The 25,769-nt window shown below is 45.8% G+C and overlaps 2 protein-coding genes across 2 annotated transcripts in view; one reads left to right on the forward strand and one right to left on the reverse strand.

The window, feature by feature from the left end:
* LOC119653576 (allatostatin-A receptor) overlaps positions 1 to 25,769 on the reverse strand; it is a 779,896-nt gene that overhangs the window by 751,742 nt on the left and 2,385 nt on the right. The window lies entirely within an intron of this gene.
* LOC119653575 (gastrulation defective protein 1 homolog) lies at positions 20 to 10,030 on the forward strand. Its single transcript, XM_038058315.1, has 5 exons — positions 20 to 199; positions 7,709 to 8,005; positions 8,114 to 8,981; positions 9,070 to 9,196; positions 9,329 to 10,030. The coding sequence occupies exons 2-5, from the start codon at positions 7,763 to 7,765 to the stop codon at positions 9,978 to 9,980; spliced, it is 1,890 nt and encodes a 629-aa protein (XP_037914243.1). The 5' UTR covers positions 20 to 199; positions 7,709 to 7,762; the 3' UTR covers positions 9,981 to 10,030.

A 25,769-nucleotide genomic window follows, 5' to 3' on the forward strand; every position in this document is an offset into this window, starting at 1 on the left:
GACAGAAGACCACAGATGACAGTGAAAAGGTAAACAAGCACGTCTTGTGTCGTTCGCCTGCAGTTTTTCGGTCGATTTAGGCAAATCCAGCCAGTAATATTGATTGACGCTGCTCTAAAGTGATTGTGCCTCGAAACGAGGCTGTCACCCGTGGTTACTTCTCTCTCAGACGTATATCAAATTTAATCAACTCTAACAGGTGAGTTACAATCAATAGAGATCCAAGCAGCACCCAAGTGCGGCGTACATCCCGGAATTTAGCTTCTACAAATTTAAAAACAACACAGGATACAAATATCTAATTTAATGCTTCTCATTGGCCAAGCAAGCTCTTGCTAGATAAGTGAGAAGTACAGAGAAAGCGATGTTGACCCTTAGATCATCGTAACCAACAGGCCGGTGTACATCTCTCTCGCTTAGGGAAGATTCTCCGGAAGTTTTTAAGGTGTCATTTTACTAATTTAACTTTCTCGTCCATAGTCCATCGAAATGGGGACTATTTTGTGGAAAATTACGCTATTAACCTTCCATGCTTGGGTTTCGTTCGTTTTGCTTCCAAACATTGTTTACATTTCCTTTCCAGCTGCTATGGAGTTTGTGGTGCAATCGCTATAGATGCCTTTACATTTTCCATAAGAAACTACTCTAATTGCCGATGTCAAGTCGTTGACTAACTTCAAGTGCAAGGGCTTTGTCGTCTTTGTTGATTTTCGCCCCACGACCTTTTGACACTTTTTCTATGTTTCCCATCAGTTGTTTTCGATTATGGGTTACTTCCGAAAAAAGATGCATTTATGTTTTACCATTTCCTACCTATTTAAAATCCCGTGGAGTTGATAGCTGCTGCTTTGGTCTGTAAAGTAGGCGCACGTTCCATGAGAAAATGCGCAATTATGTGTCCTTTTACTTTGACGTGTCCATCGTTGTATTGTTAGTCCAGTCTGAGGCTACTTCCGTGGCTTCATAATAGTCCTTTTCCATTGTCAGCCTTACTCAATCCCTAGCCTGAAAGAGCAGTTGTCATAATTTGTACCGCCTTTTTGCGCGAAAGACATTCGTTCTGAAAGCTGATCGTCCTCTTTACATTGCATTACTGGATCTATGTAGAGAATGCGTTTGGCCGTGTGCCACACGAACTCATCTGGTATGCTCTACGACAACATCTAATACCAGAAGAACTCGTACGCTGGGTTCAATTGCTCTACCACGATCCGAAAAGTAAAACCGCTCCGTGTCTCTATTGGTGTTCATCAAGGAAGCGCCCCCTCACCACCCTCTTCGTTTTTGTTATGGACACCGTCACGTTAATGAGGCTTATATTTCTAAACTTGCCTTGCAAACGCAGAGGGCATAGCCGAGGCAGTAGAACGAAGCCTGTCCCAGATATGATATTAAAATCATAGTTGGGATTTCAACAGCCAAGTAGGGAAGGAGCCCGTATTCAGGCAATACGTTGGCTCCCATAGCTTACAGCAAAATACAAATGATAACGGACTGCGGATTATTCAATTAGCAGGGTCACACGAAATGGTTGTTGGAAGTACCTGGCCTCTCCAGACGGAACCACTTTCAACCAAATTGACCACGTGTTGATCGAACGCCGCCACCTCTCAGCCTTGATGAATGTCAGAACATACAGGGGGGCCAATATGAACTCGGATCATTATCTCATTGGCATGGTACTCCGAGGTCGAATAACAATACCACCTAGAATCCTCTTTGACAATCAGGTGAGAGTTAACACTGAAGCCATCCACAACACAACCCCCCGCGACACCTATAAGAGGGAAATGGATGCCGCAATATCCGCAGTCAACAGAGGACCTGGAGATGAAGCATCAACAAATGATCTTCACAATCACCTGAAGAACGTTATCATGGATACGGCCACAAACATACTTGGCCCCACCCGCAAAAGAAGTCGGAACGGCTGGTTTGACGATGAATGTAAGCTAGCAACGGAACGGAAGAATGCCGCATACCGAGTAATGTTGCATTCTCAAAGAACGTGGGCACGCGCAGAGACTTATCACGAACTCCGTCGAGCGGAGAAGCGACTTCACAGACGGAAAAAGGAAGCCTCGGAGAACCAATAAGTCTGTGAACTAGAAATGTACAGGGAGGAACCGCACCAGGCGCGGAAGTTTTACCAACAAGTCAGCAGGATGAAGCCTTATACATTTCGATGCTCATCCTGCCGAGACAAAGAGAGAAATCTGATTTCCGACAGAATGGGCATATTGGAGCGATGGGTTGAGTACTTTGATGAGTTACTGAACAAGCAGAACATCGGCGAGTAGGAGGTCCCGCCAACTGAAGACGACGGACAAATACTGCCGCCACCAAGTTTAGGAGAAACAGTCCGTGCAATTCATCGGCTCAAAAATCATAAATCGCCAGAAGCCGATGGAATTACAGCCGAATTGGTTAAATATGGAGGCGACCAGCTACACCAAGTGGTTCTTCAACTTGTGCTCAAGGTATGGGATAGCGAATCAATGCCTGACGATTGGCAACGAGGCATTATCTGTCTCATACATAAAAAGGGAGATATCACACAGTGCAGCAATTATAGAGGTGTCACGTTGCTGAGTACGATCTATGAGATGTTCTCCGCTATCTTGCTAGGCCGGATAGCCCCATACGCCCAGAACATCATTGGCCCATACCAAAGAGGCTTCACTCCAGGCAAATCAGTAACAGATCAGATTTTCTCTCTGCGGCAAGCGATGGAAAAACTGTTGGAATATGGACAACAGTTGCACCATCTATTCATTGACTTTAAAGCCGCCTATGATAGCATAGCCAGGGTAAAACTGTACACGGCCATGAGAGAATTCGGTATCGCGACGAAATTAATAAGACTGCCTAGGCTGACCCTGACCAATGTGCGAGACCAGATAAAAGCAGCAGGATCACTCTCAAGGCCATTCGACATCAACAACGGTCTACGAAAAGGGGATGCCCTATCATGCGTCCTCTTTAACCTGGCCCTCGAGAAAATGATCCGTGATGCTGAGGTAAATGCAAGAGATATGATCCTCTTTAAGTCCACCCAACTACTGGCCTATGCTGACGATATCGACATCATGGGAAGAACCACCCGAGACGTACAAACTGCCTTCATCCAGATTGAGCAGGCGGCGCGAGATCTTGGGCTGCACATCAATGAAGGGAAGGCAAAATATATGGTGGCAACGAATCAACCAGCAACATCAAACCGCACTGATCAAACAGGAAGAATAAGGATAGGAGAATACAACTTTGAGACCGTTGACAATTTCTCCTATCTAGGGTCGAAAATCACAACCGATAACAGCTACGATGATGAAATCCGCGCACGGTTATTGTCAGCCAACAGAGCCTATTTCAGCTTACAAAAACTGTTCTGCTCGAAACATCTCACCATAAGGTCAAAGCTCTTACTGTGCAAGACAATGATCTTGCCAGTCCTCATGTATTCCTCGGAAACTTGGGTGCTTAACAAGAAAAAATGCGAACTCTTGGCCGCGTTCGAGAGAAGAATCCTCAGAAGAATTTTTGGCCCCCTACATGAGGATGGACGATTCCGTAGCCTACACAATAACGAAATCTATGAGCGATACCGGCGCAATAGGTTACGGTGGGCGGGTCACTTAATCCGTATGGATGAGGATGATCCCTCCCGGAAAGACTATAAGGGCAATATCTATGGTAGAAAAAGGAGACGAGGCAGACCCTGCCTAAGATGGAGCGATGGCGTAGGTCAGGACGCCAGACAACTTTTAGGGATATCGAATTGGTGAACCTCGGCGCAAAACCGGGATGTCCGGAGTTCCTTATTAAGGCAGCCCTAGACCGGACACCGGTTGTTGCGCCGTTGATGATGATGGATGGACACCGTCACACGGAATATCCAACGCCCTACACACTGATTTATGCAGATGATGTTTTCCTAGCTCCTGATTGCAAAAATTATCTCGAACAACTTTTCCAAAAATGGGATGATCGCCTCATGCAACACGGTCTCAGATTGAATCTAAACAAAACTGATTTTTTGACGACCGATCCCCAAGAAACAGACACAATCCCTGTTAGCGGGGTCGCAGTCAAGAAACGACAGGCCAAGATCTTTCAATTCTAAGGACTCAACTAGATACTCCGCAATAGAGAAACAAACTCCCTGGACACGAAATCACCTTGTTTCTAGGGGATATTAGTCAATAAAGCTTGTTCAAGTTGGTTTACAATGGTTCCGATATTGGCGATGCAAAGCAAGTAATCGACCACTTAGCGGTCTGTGGGGAAAATTATGATCGAGCATGGGATCTCGTGGGTCGATGATATAGAAATCGGCGAGCCCTAGTAGAAGAGATTCAAGCACTTATCGATCTACCCCAGATTTCGCTAAAGGATCCAAAGATCCTTGGGATGGCATTGGACACAATGCGTTCCGTAGTCCAGGAGAATCTCCTCAAGGTAGAATACAGCGCAACGGAGAGCGTCGAGTTAATCCTCTTCATTCTGGCACGTAGTTAGTTCGACACATCACTGCGGAATCCAAAATGCCCGTCATCATTGATGAAGTTGACGAGTTTCTTGAAAACAAATTCGTGGAGTAGTAGTACCTTTTCTAACGGCCATCGTCAAGATTGCAGCAAAAGATGACCATGGAATTCCAGTTCGTTGTCTAATTGACCAGGGAAATCAAAGCAATTACATCACCAAATATTTGGTTCAGAAGCTTCACCTGAAGAGGATGAAAACGAATATAGAAGGATTATATTTAATTGGGGAATTCGTACCAGCAGTATGGCAATTTCTGACCCAGGATAAAAAATAGGCAAAGAATATCGAACTGAAGCAACTATCGGATGAATTCATGCATGCATATTTGGCTCTGGACCACATGGCGGAGGTGCCAAGTGAGTTGCAGGAGGAGGTGTATTCTATTCCGTATTTAAGTATATTATGGAAGAATGCCACATCAACGAAGTTGCGAAATGATGTAATCCAAACTGGCCAAAACTGCATTCGACATTTTGACCTGAGTAAGAAAGTTTGAATTTGTGTTTCGACATTACAAAAATGTTAAAGCAAAGCCAGAGAGGACCAGAAGAAATTTAGAATTTTGTGAAGGGCAAGTTCTGAGGAGCCGATCAAGGAATACTTCTTGGAAACTGTCATATGCGATATTGACTACGCCCCATAGCAAGCCGTCTGAACTCTACACCAAGTAGCGGACGACAACACACACGATGAGGATATTCAATGGATTATTATAAACCATTTTTAAATGGCACATTCATTGTGAAAATGGCCCAGGACATGATTCGCAAAATCTCTCAAGGCAAAATTTACACTCACAAAATGGGCATCCAACGAACCTAGTTCTGCTATAAATTGATGGAAGTAGGCGAATTGAGTTATTTGTGAAACTAGAGGAAGGAGAAGGCAGCATAAGAATCCTAGGATAACTTTATAGACCTAGAAAGGACTGCCTTTGCTATAGTATTAACCCCTTTGAAAAAGTTGTCTATACAAAACGCAAGGTGTTAAGTTTAACTGCCGGAGTATATGATCCGATCAACCGGTTTTTGCCTGTAATAATGAAATTGAGAACCGAGATTCAGCGACAGGTGTGGCAGGTGGGTTACGACTGGAACGACGTCATCACAGGCCCATCCAGGGACCAGTGGGAAAAGATCATTTATTCCCTGCATTGTCTAAATGGCGTGCGTATCCCTTGTTGGACTGAGCATAGAAGCAACGAGGAAACAGTCGAACTAGTTGGGTTCAGGGGTGCTCTAGTTAGAGCCACGCTCTGGACGCTAGGTAAACGATTCTTTGTGGACCTCAAAGAGATCTCTAATCGCTTTTTGGGGGAGCTGCTATCCTTCGTGAATGCTACGGGCTAGCTCTGAAGATCTGAAAAGTCTGGACTCTGCTCCCTGGCTCGTCCCATAGCAGTCGTAATCTTAGAAGTTTGTGGCATCAAAACGGCACACGACAGAGCTAATTGGGACTTCGGAACTACTTTTCGGCCGCAAAAAAAGATGTAAGTTGTCGAATGTTGTTATAGAATGGACAAAATCGAATCAGTACCTGTAATGGATAATTAAAAAATCAAATGAAGGCGTCACAAAAGTGATGCGTTCTCTTTAAACTAAACAAGTCGGGAAACCGGAAGCTGGGCGCTTCAGGTACGAAAGGTTTTGTTTGCTTCTTCTGTGGGTATATTTAAGTGTAGAACTCTCCCATTTGTATATAGTCCATTATGTATATGCATTAACATGTCTGACTACCCACTTTAGTGTGATATTGATATTTAGTTACAGTAAATTTACATGGCAAAGTCAACTTTGAGCTACTATAACTTTATTAGTAATAGTATGATTTTGATCAAACTTGGGGATAATATGCTCCATATTATGTTTTATAATACTACCAACTTTTATAACTCTGGAATAAACTTAAGGGGGGTTTTACTCAATTTCCCCAAAAATATGGTAATATACTATTATTAACTTAATTTGAACAGATATCGATATGGAGAGTATTTTGAGGCCTGGGCACCATATCGAGGCAGCTTCATGACTTCAGACTTTTCGATTGGGTGGTTTCTGAGAATGGGTCCGTTGAAGAAATCATCACTTTGCACCCCTTCCACTCCCCGCTTTTTTAATAAATCTCAAAACTAAGACCGGATTCGAAAAGTACTAGTCGAGACCTTTAATACCCCACATGACTATATTCGGTGAAAAAAATGTTTACACACCTCTTTTACATGTATGGGGATCGCCCCTAAATCTCAACATAGAAGGATATCACTCACTGCATATCTGGGGGTCCACAGTTCCCACCTTCTCACCAAATTTCGTGTCAATCGGTATTGCCGTTTCTGAGAAAAGTGCGTGTGACAGACAGACAGAGATTGAACCGATTTTAATAAGGTTTTATTTTGCAAACAAAACCTTAAAAATGGTCCCCGCAACTGTAATCAACTATGAGGTTTTTGGAAACGATTCGGCCCTTGGCCTACAGGATAATTCGTCTTCCGTATCCTTGGGGCAATGACCGTGTCCTCAACAGTCTCAGAAGAGATTTCCTGGCGTGAACCATTCTACTCTTCGTTATTTTGAGAAATGAGTAGTAAATAATTTTGTCAACATATTTCGACCTAAAGTTTCCCATTGTAAGTTTTTAACGTATCGGTGTTTGTCCGCTTATTTGGGCGCGTTGATACTGAAATATTTTAAATACACTGACCTATTGCAAACGAATGTTACCTGCTCCCTCTATGCAGACTGCTCTCATATATATTGTTCCCTCTATGGGTTTCCTTCTATCCAATACAATGCAATAAAACCCGATCTTAGGTTACTGTCTGGGTTCAACAACAATTGGGTTATTAGGTTTCTGTTCTTCTTTAATCTGTTTAGCGTCAGGAGCCTTTTTGTTGTTTGCAAAATAAATCTTAAGCGCTTTGATCTTTGCCGATAAACACCAATCGGTGACACCTCACGTTCATTAATTCGTTGCTACGTCTCCATAATCGCGCTGAACATTTTACGAAGCCTTCATTAGCATCAACAGTTAATTATTTCGAATAGCAACCTGGTTTTCACTCAGGACTTTTACAGTGCTGAAAACCAGATGAACTACAAAAACAAAACATAATTTTTATTTCCATGAAGTTACATTTTTCGTTTCTTTTTCCGGTATGCAGGCGTACTCAAATATTCGGCAAGAACCATCCATCTTCACTCACTTCAATCTAAAAATGGAGAAGCCAAAGATAGTTTTCGGAAAAATAAAACTAAATTTGTCGAGCAGCACAGAAACAAAAGGGGAATCAGTTCCAAGTGAAGTTAGCAGTGAAGCTTCAGGTTTCAAAAAGTTTGGAAATCCCAAGGAATTAGATAAGAAAATCGAGGAGCAGGTCGAAAAGACAAATAACGACAACACGGAAACTAAAACGAGTACAGGTGGCTTTAATCGAAGCGCAAAAGTTTTCGATATCAATGTAATTACATCAAAGTTGTCTCCACTTTCTAGTTTTTAGTAATTAACTTAAAATTTTTAACTGAACTTAGACCAAACGTAATCTTGATAAAAAATATTTACCAAATAGGATCAAATTGCGAAGGCAATGGAGCATTCAAAAGCAAAGATACAAGAACGGGAAGCTATGGATGAAGAAGACGAGGAACTCATTGGGCCCCTACCAAACCTCGCTGTTCAAAAAAATCACAACAGGGAGAGTAACGAAAATTCTTCAGATGAAAGTGACGGAAACAGCGATGATGAAAGCGACGAAGATACGGAAGGAAATATTCCTGTAACAGATCACGCTACCATGCAACATGGTAATAAGGCTGTTCTGGCATTGGCTTGTGATCCATCCGGTGCGAGACTTGTGTCCGGTTCAATGAATTATGAGCTGCGCTTTTGGGACTTTGCCGGCATGGACTCAACAATGAGAAGTTTCCGAACGATTCATCCATGTGAAAATTACCCCATAAGAGGTTTGCACTACTCCGTCACGGGCGACAGCATCTTGGTCATATCTGGCAATTCTCAGGCGAAAATCCTTGATCGAGACGGTTTCGAGAAAACGGAATGCATAAAAGGCGATCAATACATTGCAGACATGTCCAAAACTAAAGGTCATACGGCACAACTAACAAGTGGATGTTGGCATCCATTTGAGAAAGAAGAATTTCTCACAAGTTCTTTGGATTCTACCCTTCGCATCTGGAACGTATTCAATGCAAAACAGCAGCAACGGGTCGTGATTAAAACGCGAGCGCAAGGTGGATTGAAAACGTCACCTACATCATGTGCATATAATCGAGAGGCAACATTAGTAGCAGCCGGTTGTCTCGATGGATCTTTACAAATGTGGGATACCCGCAAAGCTTTTGTAAATACAGCGCATTTAGTACGGAATGCTCATCGTAAAAACTGTGAAATCTCGTGTGTGACTTTTTCATATTGTGGTGAGTGTTAAGTTCTCATATCTTCCCCGACTCAAATAATCTGTTTGTGAGTGCTAAAATAACCAGAAATTCTTTTCGATTCGTACAGGAAACCATGTTGGAACACGATCGTGTGACGAAACAATGAAGCTTTGGGACCTTCGATCGATAAGAGAACCTCTCAACGTTTGGGACAACTTAGCCATACGATATGACACTACAGACTGCTGTTTCAGGTAAGATCTAACGCCTTCAGAAATGGTGCCTGGGAATATTTCTAATCTCATATGATACATTTTATCTTTCGTCTGAGTTAGAACCTAAACAATTCTTCTCTTCTGAGAACTAAATCACATTTTCATTTCTAGCCCCGACGACAGTCTACTGGTGACCGGCGATTCAGCTTATGTTCATCCAAAAACATCTAACCTGCATTTCTACGATGTAAAAACCTTCCAGTTAGTAAAAACTGTTCCCATAACAGATTCTCACGTTATCAAAACCTTGTGGCATCCAAAACTAAATCAGATTTTTGTCAGCTGCGGTAATGGCGTTATCAACTGCTACTACGACGAAAAGAGAAGTTCACGTGGTGTGAAACTCAGTGTGGCCAAAACATATCGTAGAAAGAAGCAATCCGAAGTCGTGGGCGTCTCTCAAATCATCACACCCCATGCTTTGCCCATGTTCAGACAAGAGAAATCTAAATCAAGTCGAAAGAAAATTGAAAAAGAACGGATGGATCCTGTCAAGTCTAGGCGACCGGATCTTCCAATCACAAGTGGACAAGGTGGACGTGTGGCATCCTCGGGTGGAACATTGAGTTCTTATGTTATTCGAAATCTGGGTCTTAGCAAGCGCGTCGATGATGATCAGGATCCAAGAGAAGCCATTCTAAAATATGCGAAAGATGCCGAGGAAAATCCATACTGGATTGCGCCTGCATATGCGAAGACACAACCCAAGGCGATTTTCAATGTGGAAGATGAACCGGAGGCTAAGAAGCTGAAGGAATCATAAACGATGTTATCATTTAATCGAATTGACAAAATAAAATATTGTAAACAATTCATACGACTTTTATTTCATCAAAGCAACTACAAGCAGAATAGTTACCCCCACCAAGTGTGGAGGATGCTCCTCTAAATATATTGAAGGTGAAATTCGCCCGAATAACATTATTCATTGAGGATATCTGAATACTTATCGATTTAAAAAAATCTGATATGGGATGTGAAGAAATTTTGAAAGTAGAATATGTTGGAAGTTTGAGTTACAACAAATAGGAAAGAACGCGCCATGTTGACGTGCACACAAAACGAAAAATTTAAACGCGTTTCCTCTGTTCTGTTGATTCGATCCTGTTAAAATTTGTACATCTTATTCTACACAACTGCAGTTCTGGTCCGAACCAAGATTATGTAATTTCGTTAGTAATTCCCTATTTTTATTTATTTTATTTCCGAGTTATCACAAACTCGGCAGATGCCGGATTTTACCTAATACTAGCACTAAGTGCCAAGCATTTAGGCTCGGACGATCCTACCTACTTAAAAACTAAAGGGGCACTGGTGGTGGTGGCCGGTGGTAGGTCAATGGGAGAATCCGTCGAGTACTCCCCGCAACATCGAGCACGTATGCAGAATGGTGTACTTCTGCATGGTTTGAACCAGACTGTGCGAAAGTCCCAGGACATCAAGGGAAGCCGTGAGGGATTTAGGTACAATACCTGTAGCTGACAATATTATGGGAACTACAACCACCCGCTCGAGACGCCAAATTTCTTTGATTTCCCGAGCCAATGACTCATAGTTCACCTTCTTCTCCATATATTTCCGTTCAATGTTGCTATTATGGGGGATAGCAACATCAATAATATACGCGGAGCGACCCGTGTTGTCAACTAACAGTACGTCAGGCTTGTTGTGTGCGGTATGGCGATCAGTCAAAACTTGCCGGTCCCAATACATGCTGTAAGCAGAACTATCAAGTACTGCTTGCGGCTCATATCGGTAAACCGGACATGTCCCCGTGATCAGCCCATGCTTGTATGCATGGTTTTGATGGGTAACCTTACATACAGCATTATGCCTGGTGATGTACTGCACCGGTGTCATAACAGTACAGCCAGAAATGAGATGGTCCAGCGTCTCTAACGCCGAACCACACATTCTGCACTGGTCGTTCTCCAACCGTTCTTTCATGATGAGCTTTTTATAAGCTCGGGTGGCGACCACGCTATCCTGAATGGCACACATGAACCCCTCCGTCTCAGCAAAGAGCTCCCCAGCACACAGCCATCTGTTCGACAGATGCAAATCGACAAATGGCTGCCAAAGACAATTCACGTGTTTACCGTGCATTGCCTTCGACTTCCATTCCTCGATCCGCTCCTGGTCCGACTTCACCCCACTCAGAGGATTGAAAGATCGATCCTTCAAGGTAAGTGGAGCCAGTCCACAGTCTGCCTTACAGACAGCCGCATGCAAGGGGCTCGCCTGCTCTTTACTGTAAAAATAAGCGCGCAGCGAGTCGACTTGGCGATGATGTTGTGCCGCCACGTCAACCACGCCCCTACCTCCGATGTCACGAGGCAGGTTCATCCGCTCCACGGCAGACTTTGGGTGATGCATTCGGAATTTGGACATAGTTGTCCGTATCCGCCGCTGGACGTTTTCCAGGTCGGTCTTCGTCCACGGCAATATTCCGAATGCATAAGCCAGTGAAGGGATAGCGAATACATTCAACGCGCTTATTTTATTCTTCCCCGAGAGATGCGATTTCAGCACCAGCTTTACACGTCGCAGGAATTCGGACAGCAGAGCTTCCTTCAGATCACCAACTCGAGCATGGGTTCCTTGCAGAATTCCTAGGTACTTGTAGAAGTCTGTCTCGGTCATAGCTTCGATGTGGAGGTCACCAATGCTATGTCCGGCATGCGACTCGTGATGACCTTTGCGGATGGCTTGGATTCGGCATTTGTCTAATCCAAACTCCATCCGAATATCACGGCTGAACATGTCTATTATTCGTAACAGACTTCTAAGATGGTTGTCAGTACCAGCATACAGCTTGATGTCATCTAGGTACATCAAGTGTGTCAGTTCGCACTTAGCACGTAGGCCATATTTTATTGCAAAACCATGCCCTCTAGCATCATTCAGTAGCCATGAAAGGGGGTTCAGTGCCATACAAAACCAAAGAGGACTCAATGAATCCCCCTGGAAGATGCCCCTCCGTATACGGATGGGCTCTGAGGTATTAACACCCTCAGATGTACGCACCGATAAGGTGGTATGCCACCCTTCCATGACTGTCGCCAAAAACTTTATTAGTTTCGGATCAATGCGATACAGATGTAGGATGTCGATTAACCAGGTATGCGGAACGCTATCAAAAGCCTTGGCATAATCGATATAGCAACTGAAGAGGTTTCTTTGACCTCTAGTTGCTTGTCCTACAACTACCGAGTCGATAATGAGTTGCTCTTTGCAACCCCTTGACCCAACTCGGCAACCCTTCTGCTCCTCGGACAGAATGTTGTTGGTCTCGAGGTGCGCATTGATCCTTCCACTAATAATGGACGTGATGAATTTGTAGAGGGTTGGTAAGCAAGTGATCGGTCTTGTGTCTGCGGGGTCCTGCACCGTGTCCTTCTTAGGGATAAGGTAGGTAATCCCCGCAGTGAGGAAAGGTGGAAATTCCTCCGGCCGACTCATGACCTCATTTATACTGCGTGCCACCCGACTGTGTACGCTGGTAAATTTCTTATACCAGAAATTCTGCACCCGATCCAGACCTGGGCCCCTCCAGTTCTTCGAGATGTTTATGGCTCGTCGAACTTCCTCTTCGGTAACATCTGCGAAATTCATGCCAGGTGTATTGGCATGGCGGGTGCCTTCGGCGGTGATCCACTCAGCATACTGGGCAGGTAACCCCCAAAGTCCACCCCAATACTCTTTCGCTTCCGTCACCGAGAACTGGATTGTCTGGGCGCTCTGTTGGGACTCGTTGAGAGATCTGAAAAAGCTCCGCTGGTTCCTCGCGTATGTTGCATTCTGGACACGTCTGGAATAACTTTCGCCATACCGCCGTAACCGACTGAATATGACAGAAATTTTCTGTTTTAGTGTGTCCAGAATTTCAACTACGGGTGTCTCACAGGGGATGGCATAGTTCCGGTAAACCCTCTGCACTTTATTTCTCACCCGTCGGCTGGCATTGCCAGTGCTGATCTGAATCAGTCTAGCAATGTCCTGCCTTAGTGAGTCCCGCCGACGTTCCAGACGAATTTTCCATGGTGGATCTCTTTTGTCACTCAAACCAATAACGCGAAAGCGAATCTTCTGACCATGCAATCTGATAGCCGCAACTGCACCACAATACACAAGTGATTGTAGTTGCAGCAGCGACATATCAGCACACAGTCGAGATGCAATCTCATCATTGATTTGAGATAGAATTCCCGGAGTTGCTGGAGATGCATAGAGCCTGGGAATACCTGATCTATGCAAAGGATCCATATCCGAGAATCTATACACGCTCTTTGGAATTCGTCCCGAACCCCAGCGGAAATCTCAGCTGGACGGTGGAGAAGAGTGCTTCGGCGAGTACTGAACCTGTTGCCTGCAGTGCGGCGTGGTGTTGTTGATGCCGCCGCCTCTGCCCCCATCGACTCTCGGTCACCAGTTTCCCCGATGACTTCAAGTCGAACACGTTCCCTGATGGTGGCCGGGATTGTGTCGGTGCGAGTAATGAAGCGGTACTGGTCTGCGACTCGCTGCACAGTCACGTGCGCGAATTGCGGGAAACGCTCGACGAATCTCTGGTGCAACAAGGAGCGGTAGGATATTGTATCCGCCCCCGCCGTTATTTCGTAGTAGGAGCGGATCCGCTTCCTACGCGAACCTACTGAAGTGGTCGCCACAGATTGTGGCGAAACAGCTGCAGCAGGCGGAGCTGTGCTCCTGGTCGTCGTGGCGCCTAGACGTCGAACCGTCCCACGACTAGCGGTTTCGACGCCGTGCTGTCCATTACGAGAGCCCGACCCAGTCACCAAGTCAGACGACTCCCGCCGGTTATCCGTACCGGACCTTAAATTTCTCCTTCTTCTCATTTTTGGTGGTGCATTTTATCCCTAGCTGCCAGGTGTGTAGATAGCTTCCTTAGTGAGTAATCTGCAAGACTGCAAAATTCCTGCACTTTCCTCACCTACCCCCTGAGACGTTGCGGTGGCGTACAGCCATTCAGACTGAAGCTATCCATCCCTCCTCCTTTCACAACCGGGCTTGGGACCGGCTTCGGCAGAGTTATTTTATTTTATTATTTATTATTATTTATAAACTCTGCCATTTTAATATTGAAAAGGTTATAATCAATGTGCGGACGATAGAGGCAAGTATACAGAATAAAAAAACATTTAAATTTTTGGTTTCAGATTACTATAGCTTTTTTAAAGGAACCCACTTTCATGAAAGAAATATAAACGATTATCGAATTCATTAATCAAAAATTTTGCATCATAATTTAACACCCCAATTCCGGCGTAGCTGGTTGTGAAAGGAGGAGGAATAGATAGCTTCAGTCTGAATGGCTGTACGCCACCGCAGCGTTTCAGGAGGTAGGTAGGGAAAGTGCAGAAGCCCTGCAATTTTGCAGATTACTTACTGTGGAACTATCGGCACACCTGGTAGTTAGGTGTAAAATGCAAACCTAAGATGGGAAGGAGAAATTTGAGGTTCGGTATGGATAAATGACGGGAGTCGTCTAACTTGGTGACTGGGTCGGGCTCCCGTAATGGACAGCACGGCATTGAATCCGTTTATCGTGGAGCGGTTCGACGTCAGGAGCATTACTCCGTCTGCTGAAGCGTTTTCGTTACAACCTGTGGTGACCACATCAGCAGGTTCGCGTAGGTTGCGGATGAAGTGGACTGAAGAAAAGTCTCTGTATCATCCACTCCTACTACAAAATAAAGGCGGGGCAGGTGTAACATCTTACCGCCCCTTGTTGCACCAGAGATTCGTCGAGCGCTTCCCGCAATACGCGCACGTAACTGTGCAGCGGGACTTCGCTTCGCTTCATTACTCGCACCGACACAATCCCGGCCACCATCAGGGAACGTTTCTGACTTGAGGTCGTCGCGGAAGAGTCGATGGAGGCAGAGGCGGCGCATCAATAACATCACGCCACACTGCAGACAACAGTTTCAGCACTCGCGCAGCACTCTAGCTGCGGAACGATCTGGAACGAATTTCAAAGAGCGTGTATAGATTCTCGGAAATGGATCTTTTACATTGACCGGATATTCTCAGGCTCTATGCAACTCTGAGAATCCTACCTCAATTCAATGATGAGATTGCATCTCAACTGTGTGCTAATATGTAGCTGCTGCAATTACAATGATTTGTGTATTGTGGTGCAGTTGTGACTGTAAGATTGCACGGTCAGATTCGCTTTCGTGTTATTGATTTGAGTGGCCGAAGAGATCCACCATGGAAAATCCGTCTGGAACGTCGGCATGACTCAAATTAGCTCTAATAACGCCAGCAAATGGGTAAAGAATAAAGTGCAAAGCGTTTATCGGAACTATGCAATCCCCAATGAAACACCCGTAGTTGAAATTGTGGACACACTAAAATCGAAACTTTCCGCTATATGCAGATGGTATGGCGAAAGTCACTTCAGACGCGTCCAGAATGCAACGTACCCGAAAAACCAGTCAAGCTTTTGTAGATCACTCAACAAATAGAGCGCCCAGACAGTAAAGTTTACGGTAACGAAAACGAAAGAATGTTGGGGTGGACTTTGCTCGTCCAGTATGCTGAGTGGATTATCGCCGAAGGCACTCGCCATGCCACTATAGTAGGCATGAATTTTTCGAATGTTTCCGAAGAGGAGATTCAGCGAGCCATAAACAACTCGAAGAACTGCAGGGGCCCAGGTCTGGGTCAGGTGCAGAAATTCTTGTATAAAAAGTTCGCCAGTATATATGGTCGGTTGGCATATAGCATAAATCAGGTTATTAGTCGGCCGGAGGAATTTTCTCACTACGGAGGTTATCTACCTTATCCTTAAGAAGGTGCAGGACCCCGCAGACATAAGACCGATTCCGTGATATTCGGATGGAAAGGTCATCACGAGCCGCATGCCGAAGATAGCATTGGTAACCTCCACATACAAGCTATGACCGAGATAGACTTCTACAAGTACCTAGCAATACTCCAAGGAACGTATGCTCGCGTTGATGATCTGAAGGACGCTCTGCTGTCCGAATTCCTGTGACGTGTAAAGCTGGTACTGAAACCGCATCTCTCGGGCAACAATAAAATGAGCTCACTGAACATATTCGCTATCCCTTCACTGGCATATGCCGTGGACAAAGACGGGTCTGGAGAACGTCCAGCGGCGGATACGGACTACTGTGTGCAAACTCCGAGTGCATCACCTCAGTTCTGTCGTGGAGCGGACGAACCTGCCTCACGACATCGGAGGCACAGGCACGCTCAACGCGGTGACACAACATCACAGTCAAGTCGACCCGTTACGCGGTTATTTTTTCAGCAAAGAACAGGCGTTCCTTGCATGAAGCTGTTTGTAAGACAGATTGCGGGCTGACTCCACTTAACTTGAAGGGTCCATCTTTAAATCCTCTAAGTGGTGTGAAGTTAGATCTAGAATCGTTTGATGAGTGAAAGTCGAAGGGATTGCCCGGAAAGCACGTGAATTGCCTTTGACAGCCATTTGTCGAAGAGATGGCTATGTGGTAGGGAGCTCTTTGCTGAGGCGGATGGATTCATGTGTGCCATTCAGGACGGCCTGGTCGCCAGCCACCCGAGCTTATGGAAAACTCATAATTAAAGAGCGGGTAGAGAACCACCAGTGTAGAATATGTGCTTCGGCCTTAGAGACGTTGGGCCATCTCATTTCTGGCTGCACTGTTATGACGCCGATGCAATTAACGAACAGGCATAATGCGGTATGTAACGTGATCCATCAAAACCGTGCATACAAGCAAGAACTGATTACGGGAACATGTCCGGTTTACCGGTATGAGCCGCAGGCAGTATTTGATGGTCTGTTTACAGCGTGTATTGGGACCGGAAAGTCCTAACTAATCGCCATATACCACACAACAAGCCCGACGTGCTGTTAGTTGACAAGATGGGTCGCTTCGCGTATATTATTGATGTTGCTATCCCCCAGAACAGCAACATTGAACGGAAACACGTGGAGAAGAAGGTAAACTATGAGCCACTAGTCGGAAAATCAAAAAAGTTTGGCGCCTCAAGAAAGTGGTTGTAGTTCCCATAATATTATCAGCTGCAGGTATTGTACCTAAATCCCTCATGGCTTCCCTTGATATCCTGGGACTCTCACACAGTCTGGTTCAAACCATGCAGAAATACACAATTCTGTTTTTCGACGGGTTCTCTCAGTAACGTACCATCAGCCACTGCCACCAGCGCCCTTTTATCTTTTAAGTAGAAGAAGAAATACACAAAAATTCTATGCACATATGTGTTTGCACAACGGATAGCAGTTTTTCACATGTATCATGGGTGGACCTGCCAGTTCGGAAAACGCATTACTTGCCCGACAACAGAAGGGAAGTTTTCAACTCCAGCCACTGGACCATAATTTCCTCCAGGGCCTTACCAAAGCAGGGAGAAGTAATATGGCCCTGTACGATCAAGAATTACTCCTACTCTTCTCTGGTAATCTCAAGAGCACAACAAACCAGCAGTCTTCTAGAATGCAAGGAAGTATCCCTCCCGTAAACAACAATCATACAAACACTAGATATGAGATGGAATTGCCCGCCATAGACATAAGCTCTCCGTTCATCTTAATGCCGGCAATGTCGTGACTTCGTTTGGAACTAAAAGGTATAGAAATCTATAAGTTCCATAGAATCATGCAAATTTCGAAACCTTGCTTGCTTATGATTGGTTTCTGAAATGTGAATACGCTCATCGACAACAGCATAGAGAACCGGCGTTTCCAATAACAGGCTGTGGCCCAGCAGTGAAAGGCACTGGGCCTCCATCAAAAGTGCCTTTGCATCTGGAACGGATGCAATTGTGTGCTACATTCCAAAAGAACGTTACAAGACCTGGTTGACGCCAGTCGATGAACGTAAAGTGAAGAGAGCTCGGTCGATGACTACAAGCGGGAGTGAACGCAGGGCGTAAAGATCCGTTATTGGGAAAACGTGTGAGAAGTGCAGGGTGGTATCCGCCATTTCGAAGATTGCTCTATAATTGCATTTTTGAGAGAAACGTAAGCTCCCGCAAACAGCAACGATTTCGCCACCGTATATCGCATCACGAAAGAGCTTGCAGGTGATTGTAAAAATTGTGAACGTGCTGTGAGCGAAATTAACCGTAACCGTTTCTCATCCACGATGATGAGCAACTGAAGAAGTGTAAGCAAACAGACTGTTTCGATGTCGGAAACTGCTAGAAAATCAAAAAGAGGTTGGAATACTAGTCCCGCATGTTGAAAATTCAACCGTAATGACAAACTCTAGTACCATTTGCCCCACACCCGTAATCAAGGTAAAAGACAAGGGATGGGCATGCTTCTCATATTCGTGTTAAACTAGGATTCAATAGCTGTCCTTAAAAGGAATGTCAATGAAAGGTGGGTTTCTTGCTCAAAACACACGTTCTGTTTGATTGATTTGAAGTCCAATTAAGACATCCGTTTCCAAGGTTTCCATGTATCGTTGGAGGAGTTCAGAACAGGAGCTAATAACTTCTAATATATGCCAGTCAGCAAAGAAGATAGTATTGAAACTTGTATCATGCTAGCACTATCGTGGAAAAGATTGGTGCTATGTTATCTTTCCATAATGTATTTGATCTTTTCTTTGAACAAGAGAAACGATAATTAAAAAACGCCGAAGTGGCTACGAATTATATTCGTAACAAAAACGCCTAGTAAAATTCACGAAACAGAATTGAAATAGCGTCTGATGAGTTGTCTCTGCCGTGAACGAAACTGCAAGTCGTCTATATTTAATAGGATGATTAATGTCTGAGTATCGGTTTCTGCTCAGTTAAGGAAAGATACTGATGGAAGGGTATACTCCATACCTCCTCATACCTTACCTGATTCCCGGAATACAACTACGCGAAACTTAAGAATGCCTCAAGCCCAATTTACAATTGTATCAACCTTAACCAGAATTCTTCCTGCGCCAAAGCTTCAAACCCGCATCTTCGACATCGTTACTCCCATTCGCCAATTTCAGTTCGTTTTCTGAGGTGATATAACGAAAATATATCTGCTACTCCCAAAGGACCAGATGAGATTACGTATTTTGTGGAGAGCTAACCCCGAGGAATCTTTAAGCACAATACACTGTAAGAGGCAATTTGGTCAGCATTGCACTCGCCCGAGATTATTACCCTGATTTGACTCAGGTACTCATTCACAGCTGAGTCGACTGGTATCCGACGTCAAATCACGGTTCAAACTCCACTGCCACCAGCTTTGTGCTCTAATCACTCAGCTATCCGGAAATACCCTCACTCGTAAGGCGGGACTTATAGCAGTCTTTAAGAGAACATTTTCTGAAAACCATTAGCTGGAGTGGAATACCCCCTCCCCTGGCAGGTTATAAAACGCGCCCGGTGAGGAGACCACGTAGATCATGAATAACGCCTTTTATATACAACGATCTATATAACCTATATAACATATAGGGCTGATTCAACGACGCATCTGGGAATAGGTATACTACACTAATAGCAGGGCAAAAGTCAATGAAGGGTATGTCGTACATTTGATTGCAGCTAAGAAACGAGTCACCTCATTGAGTTCTCGAAAAAACCTAGACTTCGGGGTCTGTAGTAATCCCAAAATAGATGTGACGATTATGTTATGAGCCACCCCCACAAAGTTCATTGCTCACACTGATTCAGCATGGATACAAAGCTAGAAAGAGCTGGGCAAGAAAATAGAGAATCGAAAGGACTCGGTTACCCTAAAATCCTTAAAAGCCACTTCCGAAATACAGCACGTGAAACCAAAATTAAACCCGAACTGGCCCTCCGCAGAAGATTATAGATCATAAGCTATGATTCACTGGCAATCTTTTTTTGAGAGAAGAACTCTCAATGACCACTTTTGCTGCATATATTATCCAAAGTCGAAGAGTGCTTGCATTAAAGCTTCATGATTCCCCAGGGGAAGAATAAGCGAAAGGTTGTTTGAAGCGGCAGTTGATTCTAAAATCGTCCTCGATATTGCGAGCAGTTCTCGACGGTTTTCCCCCTAACCTACCGATGACCTCAACAGCCAGGCCCCCCTTTAAATTTTTTAGCAGGTAGGAGTTCCGAGCCTAACCGTTCGGCACTTAATGCTAGTCTTAGTCAAATCCGGCATCTTCCGAGTTTGTGGCAACTCCGAAAAACTATAATAAACATATTGATCGAAAGTGATAGTGAATAGAAGTGATAGTGAATAGATCACTCATTGAAAGATGATGACATCAACTTTTTTTGATGTGGTCGACGACTACATTGTAGGCTTCAGCGATTCAAAAGCGATAATTTCGATTTGAGAAACAAAGAACTTGGCAGACCACCGAAAAAGTTTGAAGATGCCAAATTGCAGGCATTACTCGATGAGTATGAGCCTCAAACTAAAGAACAATTGAATGTGACTCAAGCGAGCGTCTCCTTACGTTTGAAATTCTTCTCAAAAGGCACGAAAGGAAGCGTTTATTTCATTCAATCGTGGCGGGAGATGAAAAATGGATCTATTTGGAAAATTCTAAACGGAGAAATCATAGGTCGATTCATCGACTGCAAGACAAGGCTCTGTGTTTGGTGGGACCACAAGAGTGTGATCTATTATGAACTTCTAAAACCAAGGGACACTGGTGAAACGCAATGTTATCGACAGAAAATGCTCAATCTGAATCAGGCATTGCTTGGAAAACGACTAGAATGGGACACGAGGCACGAAAGAATAATTTTTCAGCGCGATAATGCCTCAGCACACACATCAAAACGAGTCAGAGACAATTCTGCTGCACTTCGCTGGGATTTTCTGCCCCACCCGCCCTACTCACCAGACTTGACGCCTTCTGACTTCCACTGCATCAATGGGGGCACGCGCTTGCTGAGCAGAACTTTGGGTCTTACGAAGAAGTAAAAAAAAAAGACCAATGCTTCTACTGAAAAGGCATATACAAATTGGCAGAAAGATGGCAAAACTGCATAGGTAGCGATGGCCGATACTTCAAATGAAATAAATTTTACCAATTTTCTAAAATATACGTATTCTTTCAGCTTAAAAAAAATCGCGCGTACAGGTAGGGCTTGTAGTCCTTCCTGGCAGATGCCCTTAAATTACTCTGTAGCCTGGAGTCCTGTCAGACTACGTAAGTACAGATGCTGAGAGCGAAGCACTACGGCGATAATAATATTCTACACGAAGTACCTCGAGGACTCTGGGCATTTCCGGCGGATTACGCCACACGCAAGACGATTTTCAAGAGGAATTTTACTGTGAGCTTTCCAACCAGAGCGGAGTGGAAGGCCGACGATTATGACGCAAGCTTAAGACCCAAAATGGTCCTTGGAGTCAATGCACACAGGATAGGTGAGTTGTACTGTCTTCCAGGAGTCGCCAGTGTATTGCTAGGGCGTGACTCGAGTTCAAAGGGTAACATAGTCATTCTGACCGACAGCCAAGCAAACATTAAGGCACTTTAAGTAATCCAATTAAGTAATTATGATTACTTATTATTTTTATTGAAATATTTAAGCGAACTCAATGCGAATTTTATACAGCAAACTCAACGCGAATTCTATACAGTAAACTCAACTCAAATTCTATTTTCAAAAAGGACTTCCATATTCTTTAGCAATTTTCACTTAATTATTAAATTCAGTGACAGGTCTGAAAAACATAGTTACTGCGATCTTCCACTCCCTTGGTGTGCCACGCAAAGTGGATAGATCCGCGCCATCTATTCGCTCGCAACATTCGAAATAAATTTCGAATGCTGCGAATCCTGCCGCGCCACATCACTCCGCCCCCAGATGAAACCTAGGGGGTTTCAGCGACTGATCCCCGAACTTCGTTCGCCGTTAATCCACAAAGCGGACACGACGTTGCTTCGGGGCGCACGCGGGTTTCAGCCTGGACAAAGAGACCGCCTTTTTGTGACCACCAATCTCGAGCTGAAAGAAATGTTCTCCCCGCTCGAGAACGCGGTACGGGCCCTCATATGGAGGCTGCAGCGGCTTCCGGACGGCATCCGTCCTGATCAGCACATGCGTGCATGTGTCCAGTTCCTTGGGCGAACAAGCAGGTATGGACGAGTGTCGAGTGGGTGGTGTCGCCTTGATGCGCCGGAGATTGTCCCTCAGCAGACGCACCAACCCCGACTCCGTGAGACCCGATCTCTTGTCGAAGACCGGATCGCTTGGGAGTCTTGGGTTCTCCCCGTAAACCAGCTCCGCGGGGCTGGCAGCAAATTCCTCTCGGCGGGTTGTACGAAGGCCGAGTAGGACGAGAGGCAAGACTTGCGTCCAGGACGGGTCGTCGCGTGCCATAATGGCGGCTTTCAGCGTCCGGTGCCAACGTTCCAACATCCCATTGGATTGTGGGTGGTATGCCGTAGTCCGCTGGCGTTTAAAACCAAGGAGTTTGCCTAACTCGGAGAAAAGGGTGGACTCAAATTGCATTCCCTGGTCAGTGATGACCACTGCAGGGACGCCAAAGCGAGGTATCCACTCTCGACAGAGGGCTTCAGCACATGATTGCGCCGTGATGTCTTTCAGAGGTATTGCCTCAGGCCACCGCGTGAACCTGTCGATGATTGTGAGGCAATACTTATAACCATGCGAGTCTCGCAAAGGCCCTATAATGTCGAGGTGTATGGTGTGGAAACGCTTGGTAGTGCGGGGGAATGAGCCCACTTCTTTCCTAACATGCCTGGAGACCTTACATTTTTGGCATGCGATGCACTCTCTGGCCCAGGAATTAATATCCTTGTTCATGGAGGGCCAGAAGTATTTTCCGGTGACTAACCGGTTTGTTGTCCTGATGCCGGGGTGCGCCAAGTCGTGAACTGCGTGGAACACTTCCTTGCGAAATGTGGCCGGAATGTATGGCCGAGGTCCCTTTTCCGAGTCTTCGCAGCAGAGCGAGAGGTTTGAGCCGAAGATGGGCAACTCCCGAAATTTGTATTTGGGGTTGGACTTGAGGCTCTGAAGTGCTGCGTCATCCACTTGCGCCTTGGCAATAGCCGAGAAATCGAGTGAGGCGGGGATGTTAACTTCGGAGACACGAGACAAAGCGTCAGCAACAATGTTGTCCTTCCCGGACACGTGCTGGATGTCCGACGTAAACTGGCTTATGAAGCTCAGGTGTCGAAGCTGACGAGGGGACGCTTTGTCGGGCTTCTGTTTCAAAGCGAACGTGAGAGGCTTATGGTCCGTGAACACTGTGAACGGCCTGCCTTCTAGGGAGAAACGGAAGTATTTGATGGACAGGTATGCGGCGAGCAGTTCGCGATCGTAGGTGCTGTAGTTCCGTTGAGCGGGATTCAACTGCTTCGAGAAGAAGCTCAACGGCTGCCAAACTTGGTCCACCTTTTGGTGAAGGGCAGCACCTACTGCGATGTCAGAGGCATCAACAAAAACGGCTAGGGGTGCATCTTGCAGAGGAAATGCCAAGAGTGTAGCGTCAGCCAGTTGTTGACGAGATTTGTCAAACGCGCAGATAGCCTCTTCAGACCACACGATCTCTCGTGTGTCCTTAGTTTTGGGGCCAGACAAGTACGCGTTCAAAATGGACTGGAGATGGGCGGCATTGGGCAGGAAACGACGGTAGAAGTTTAGCATGCCCAAGAACCTCCTCAACTCCCTCACTGTCTTTGGACGCGGGAAGCTTGTGATTGCTTGCACCTTGTCTGGGTCGGGCTGTATTCCTTCAGGGGAAATGAAATGGCCGAGGAATCTCACCTGTTGTTGAAGGAATTTGCATTTCTCAACGTTTAGGACTAAACCGGCCTCAAGGAGACGTTGAAAAATGCACTCGAGATGGGCTAAGTGCTCAGACTCAGTGGAAGAAGCGACCAAAACATCATCCAAATATACGAAACAGAATTCGAGGTTTCGCAGGACTGAGTGAATGAACCTTTGAAAGGTTTGCGCCGCGTTGCACAATCCGAAAGTCATCCGGGTGAACTCGAAGAGTCCAAAGGGTGTGCATATTGCCGTCTTTGGAATGTCTTCAGGAGCTACTGGAATTTGGTGATAAGCCTTGGTTAAGTCCAAGGTCGAAAAGATGCGGCAATTCGCGAGGTGATGCGCAAAGTCGTGGATGAGTGGAATTGGATATCGGTCAGGAACAGTCTGTGCATTTAGCCTTCTGTAATCCCCACATGGGCGCCATTCGCCGTTTGGCTTAGGGACCATATGCAGTGGGGAAGACCAACAGCTGTTTGAGGGCCTGCAGATACCCTGTTGAACGAGTTGTTCAAACTCTTTCCGTGCAATTGCCAGTTTCTGAGATGGTAGAGGACGCACCTTCGAGAAGATCGGGGAACCAGTAGTGATAATGTGGTGCTGCACATTGTGCTTCACTGGTTTGGAGAGACTACAGTTGGTAGTAATCTGGCTGAACTTTTGGAGAAGTGCCCGAACACGAGAGTCGGTAATGTCTTCTAAAAGAACGGAAAGATTATTGCCTGGGTGAGATACCATATGTCCCGACGTATTAAGGTTGGTCGTGGAATCTATAAGAGACTTGTTTTGCAAGTCCACCAGCAATCCATAGTGACACAGGAAGTCTGCGCCTAGTATGGGGAAGCTGACATCCGCCAGGATGAAACGCCACGAAAACGTCCTACGCAAGCCAAGACTCACGTCCACTTGCCTATACCCGTACGTGTTTATGCGGGAGGAATTTGCTGCCGCAAGTTTGAGCGGTTGAGGGAAAAGTTGATGATGCTGGGGTACGGGAAGAACCGAAACCTCCGCACCCGTGTCGACGAGGTAGTTGCGCCTGCTGAGGGGGTCAAAAATAGTTAGGCGACGTGGTGCTGCGTTCTGGGTGGCCGCCGCCAAAACCCCCCGCGGACCTAGTTTTTTGCGGTAGAAGAGAATCTACACGGTAGCGTACATCTTGTCGCTTTATCCCCGAATCTGCGGTGGTACCAGCAAATCCCTGGGTCCGTGGACTGTCTTGACGACCTGCTACCTGATCGCCCTTTTCGGATGGCAGACCGCGAGCGTGCTCGCGATCTGGCGCCCGAACGCTGAGCGTCCAACGTCGCCCGCATCTCGGCCATACTGGCTGTTAATGCAGCAATCTCGCGCCTCAATTCACCCACCTCATCCGACGGTGGTTGAACGGCCGCCAAGGTTGGGCGTACGTACACCTCCTGAACCTGGTCGGCCGTCGCTGCCAGTTCCTCCAAGGAACCGGAGACGCAAGCGAGGATCGCCTGGGTGCCCTCCGGGAGCCGACGCAGCCAGAGCGACTTGATCAGGTCTTCGCCGATCTTACTCCCACCCAATTGCCTCATTTCACGAAGCAATTGGCTGGGAGTTCGATCACCTAAGGTTAAACCTGCCAGCAAGTGGTCTAATTTTGCCGACTCGCTTGCCGACAGGCGCCTGATCAACTCGCTCTTGAGCTGCACATACGATGTCGACTTCACCACGTCGGACACCAGAAGTATGGACTCTTCGTCCAGGCCGATCACCGCGTAGTTGAAACGGGTCGCGTCCGATGTGATGCCGGACATTTGGAACTGTGCTTCCAGATGCACGAACC

The sequence above is a fragment of the Hermetia illucens genome, chromosome 4 (assembly GCF_905115235.1).
Source record: "Hermetia illucens chromosome 4, iHerIll2.2.curated.20191125, whole genome shotgun sequence".
Lineage (NCBI taxonomy): Eukaryota > Metazoa > Arthropoda > Insecta > Diptera > Stratiomyidae > Hermetia > Hermetia illucens.

What these genes read in the sequence shown, in the direction of transcription:
- LOC119653575 (XM_038058315.1), top strand. Translation starts at nt 7,763, where the DNA reads ATGGAGAAGCCAAAGATAGTTTTCGGAAAAATAAAACTAAATTTGTCG. An exon ending in TGTGACTTTTTCATATTGTG is followed by an intron (nt 8,982 to 9,069) that starts GTGAGTGTTAAG and finishes CGATTCGTACAG; the next exon opens with GAAACCATGTTGGAACACGA. An exon ending in ACTACAGACTGCTGTTTCAG is followed by an intron (nt 9,197 to 9,328) that starts GTAAGATCTAAC and finishes TTTCATTTCTAG; the next exon opens with CCCCGACGACAGTCTACTGG.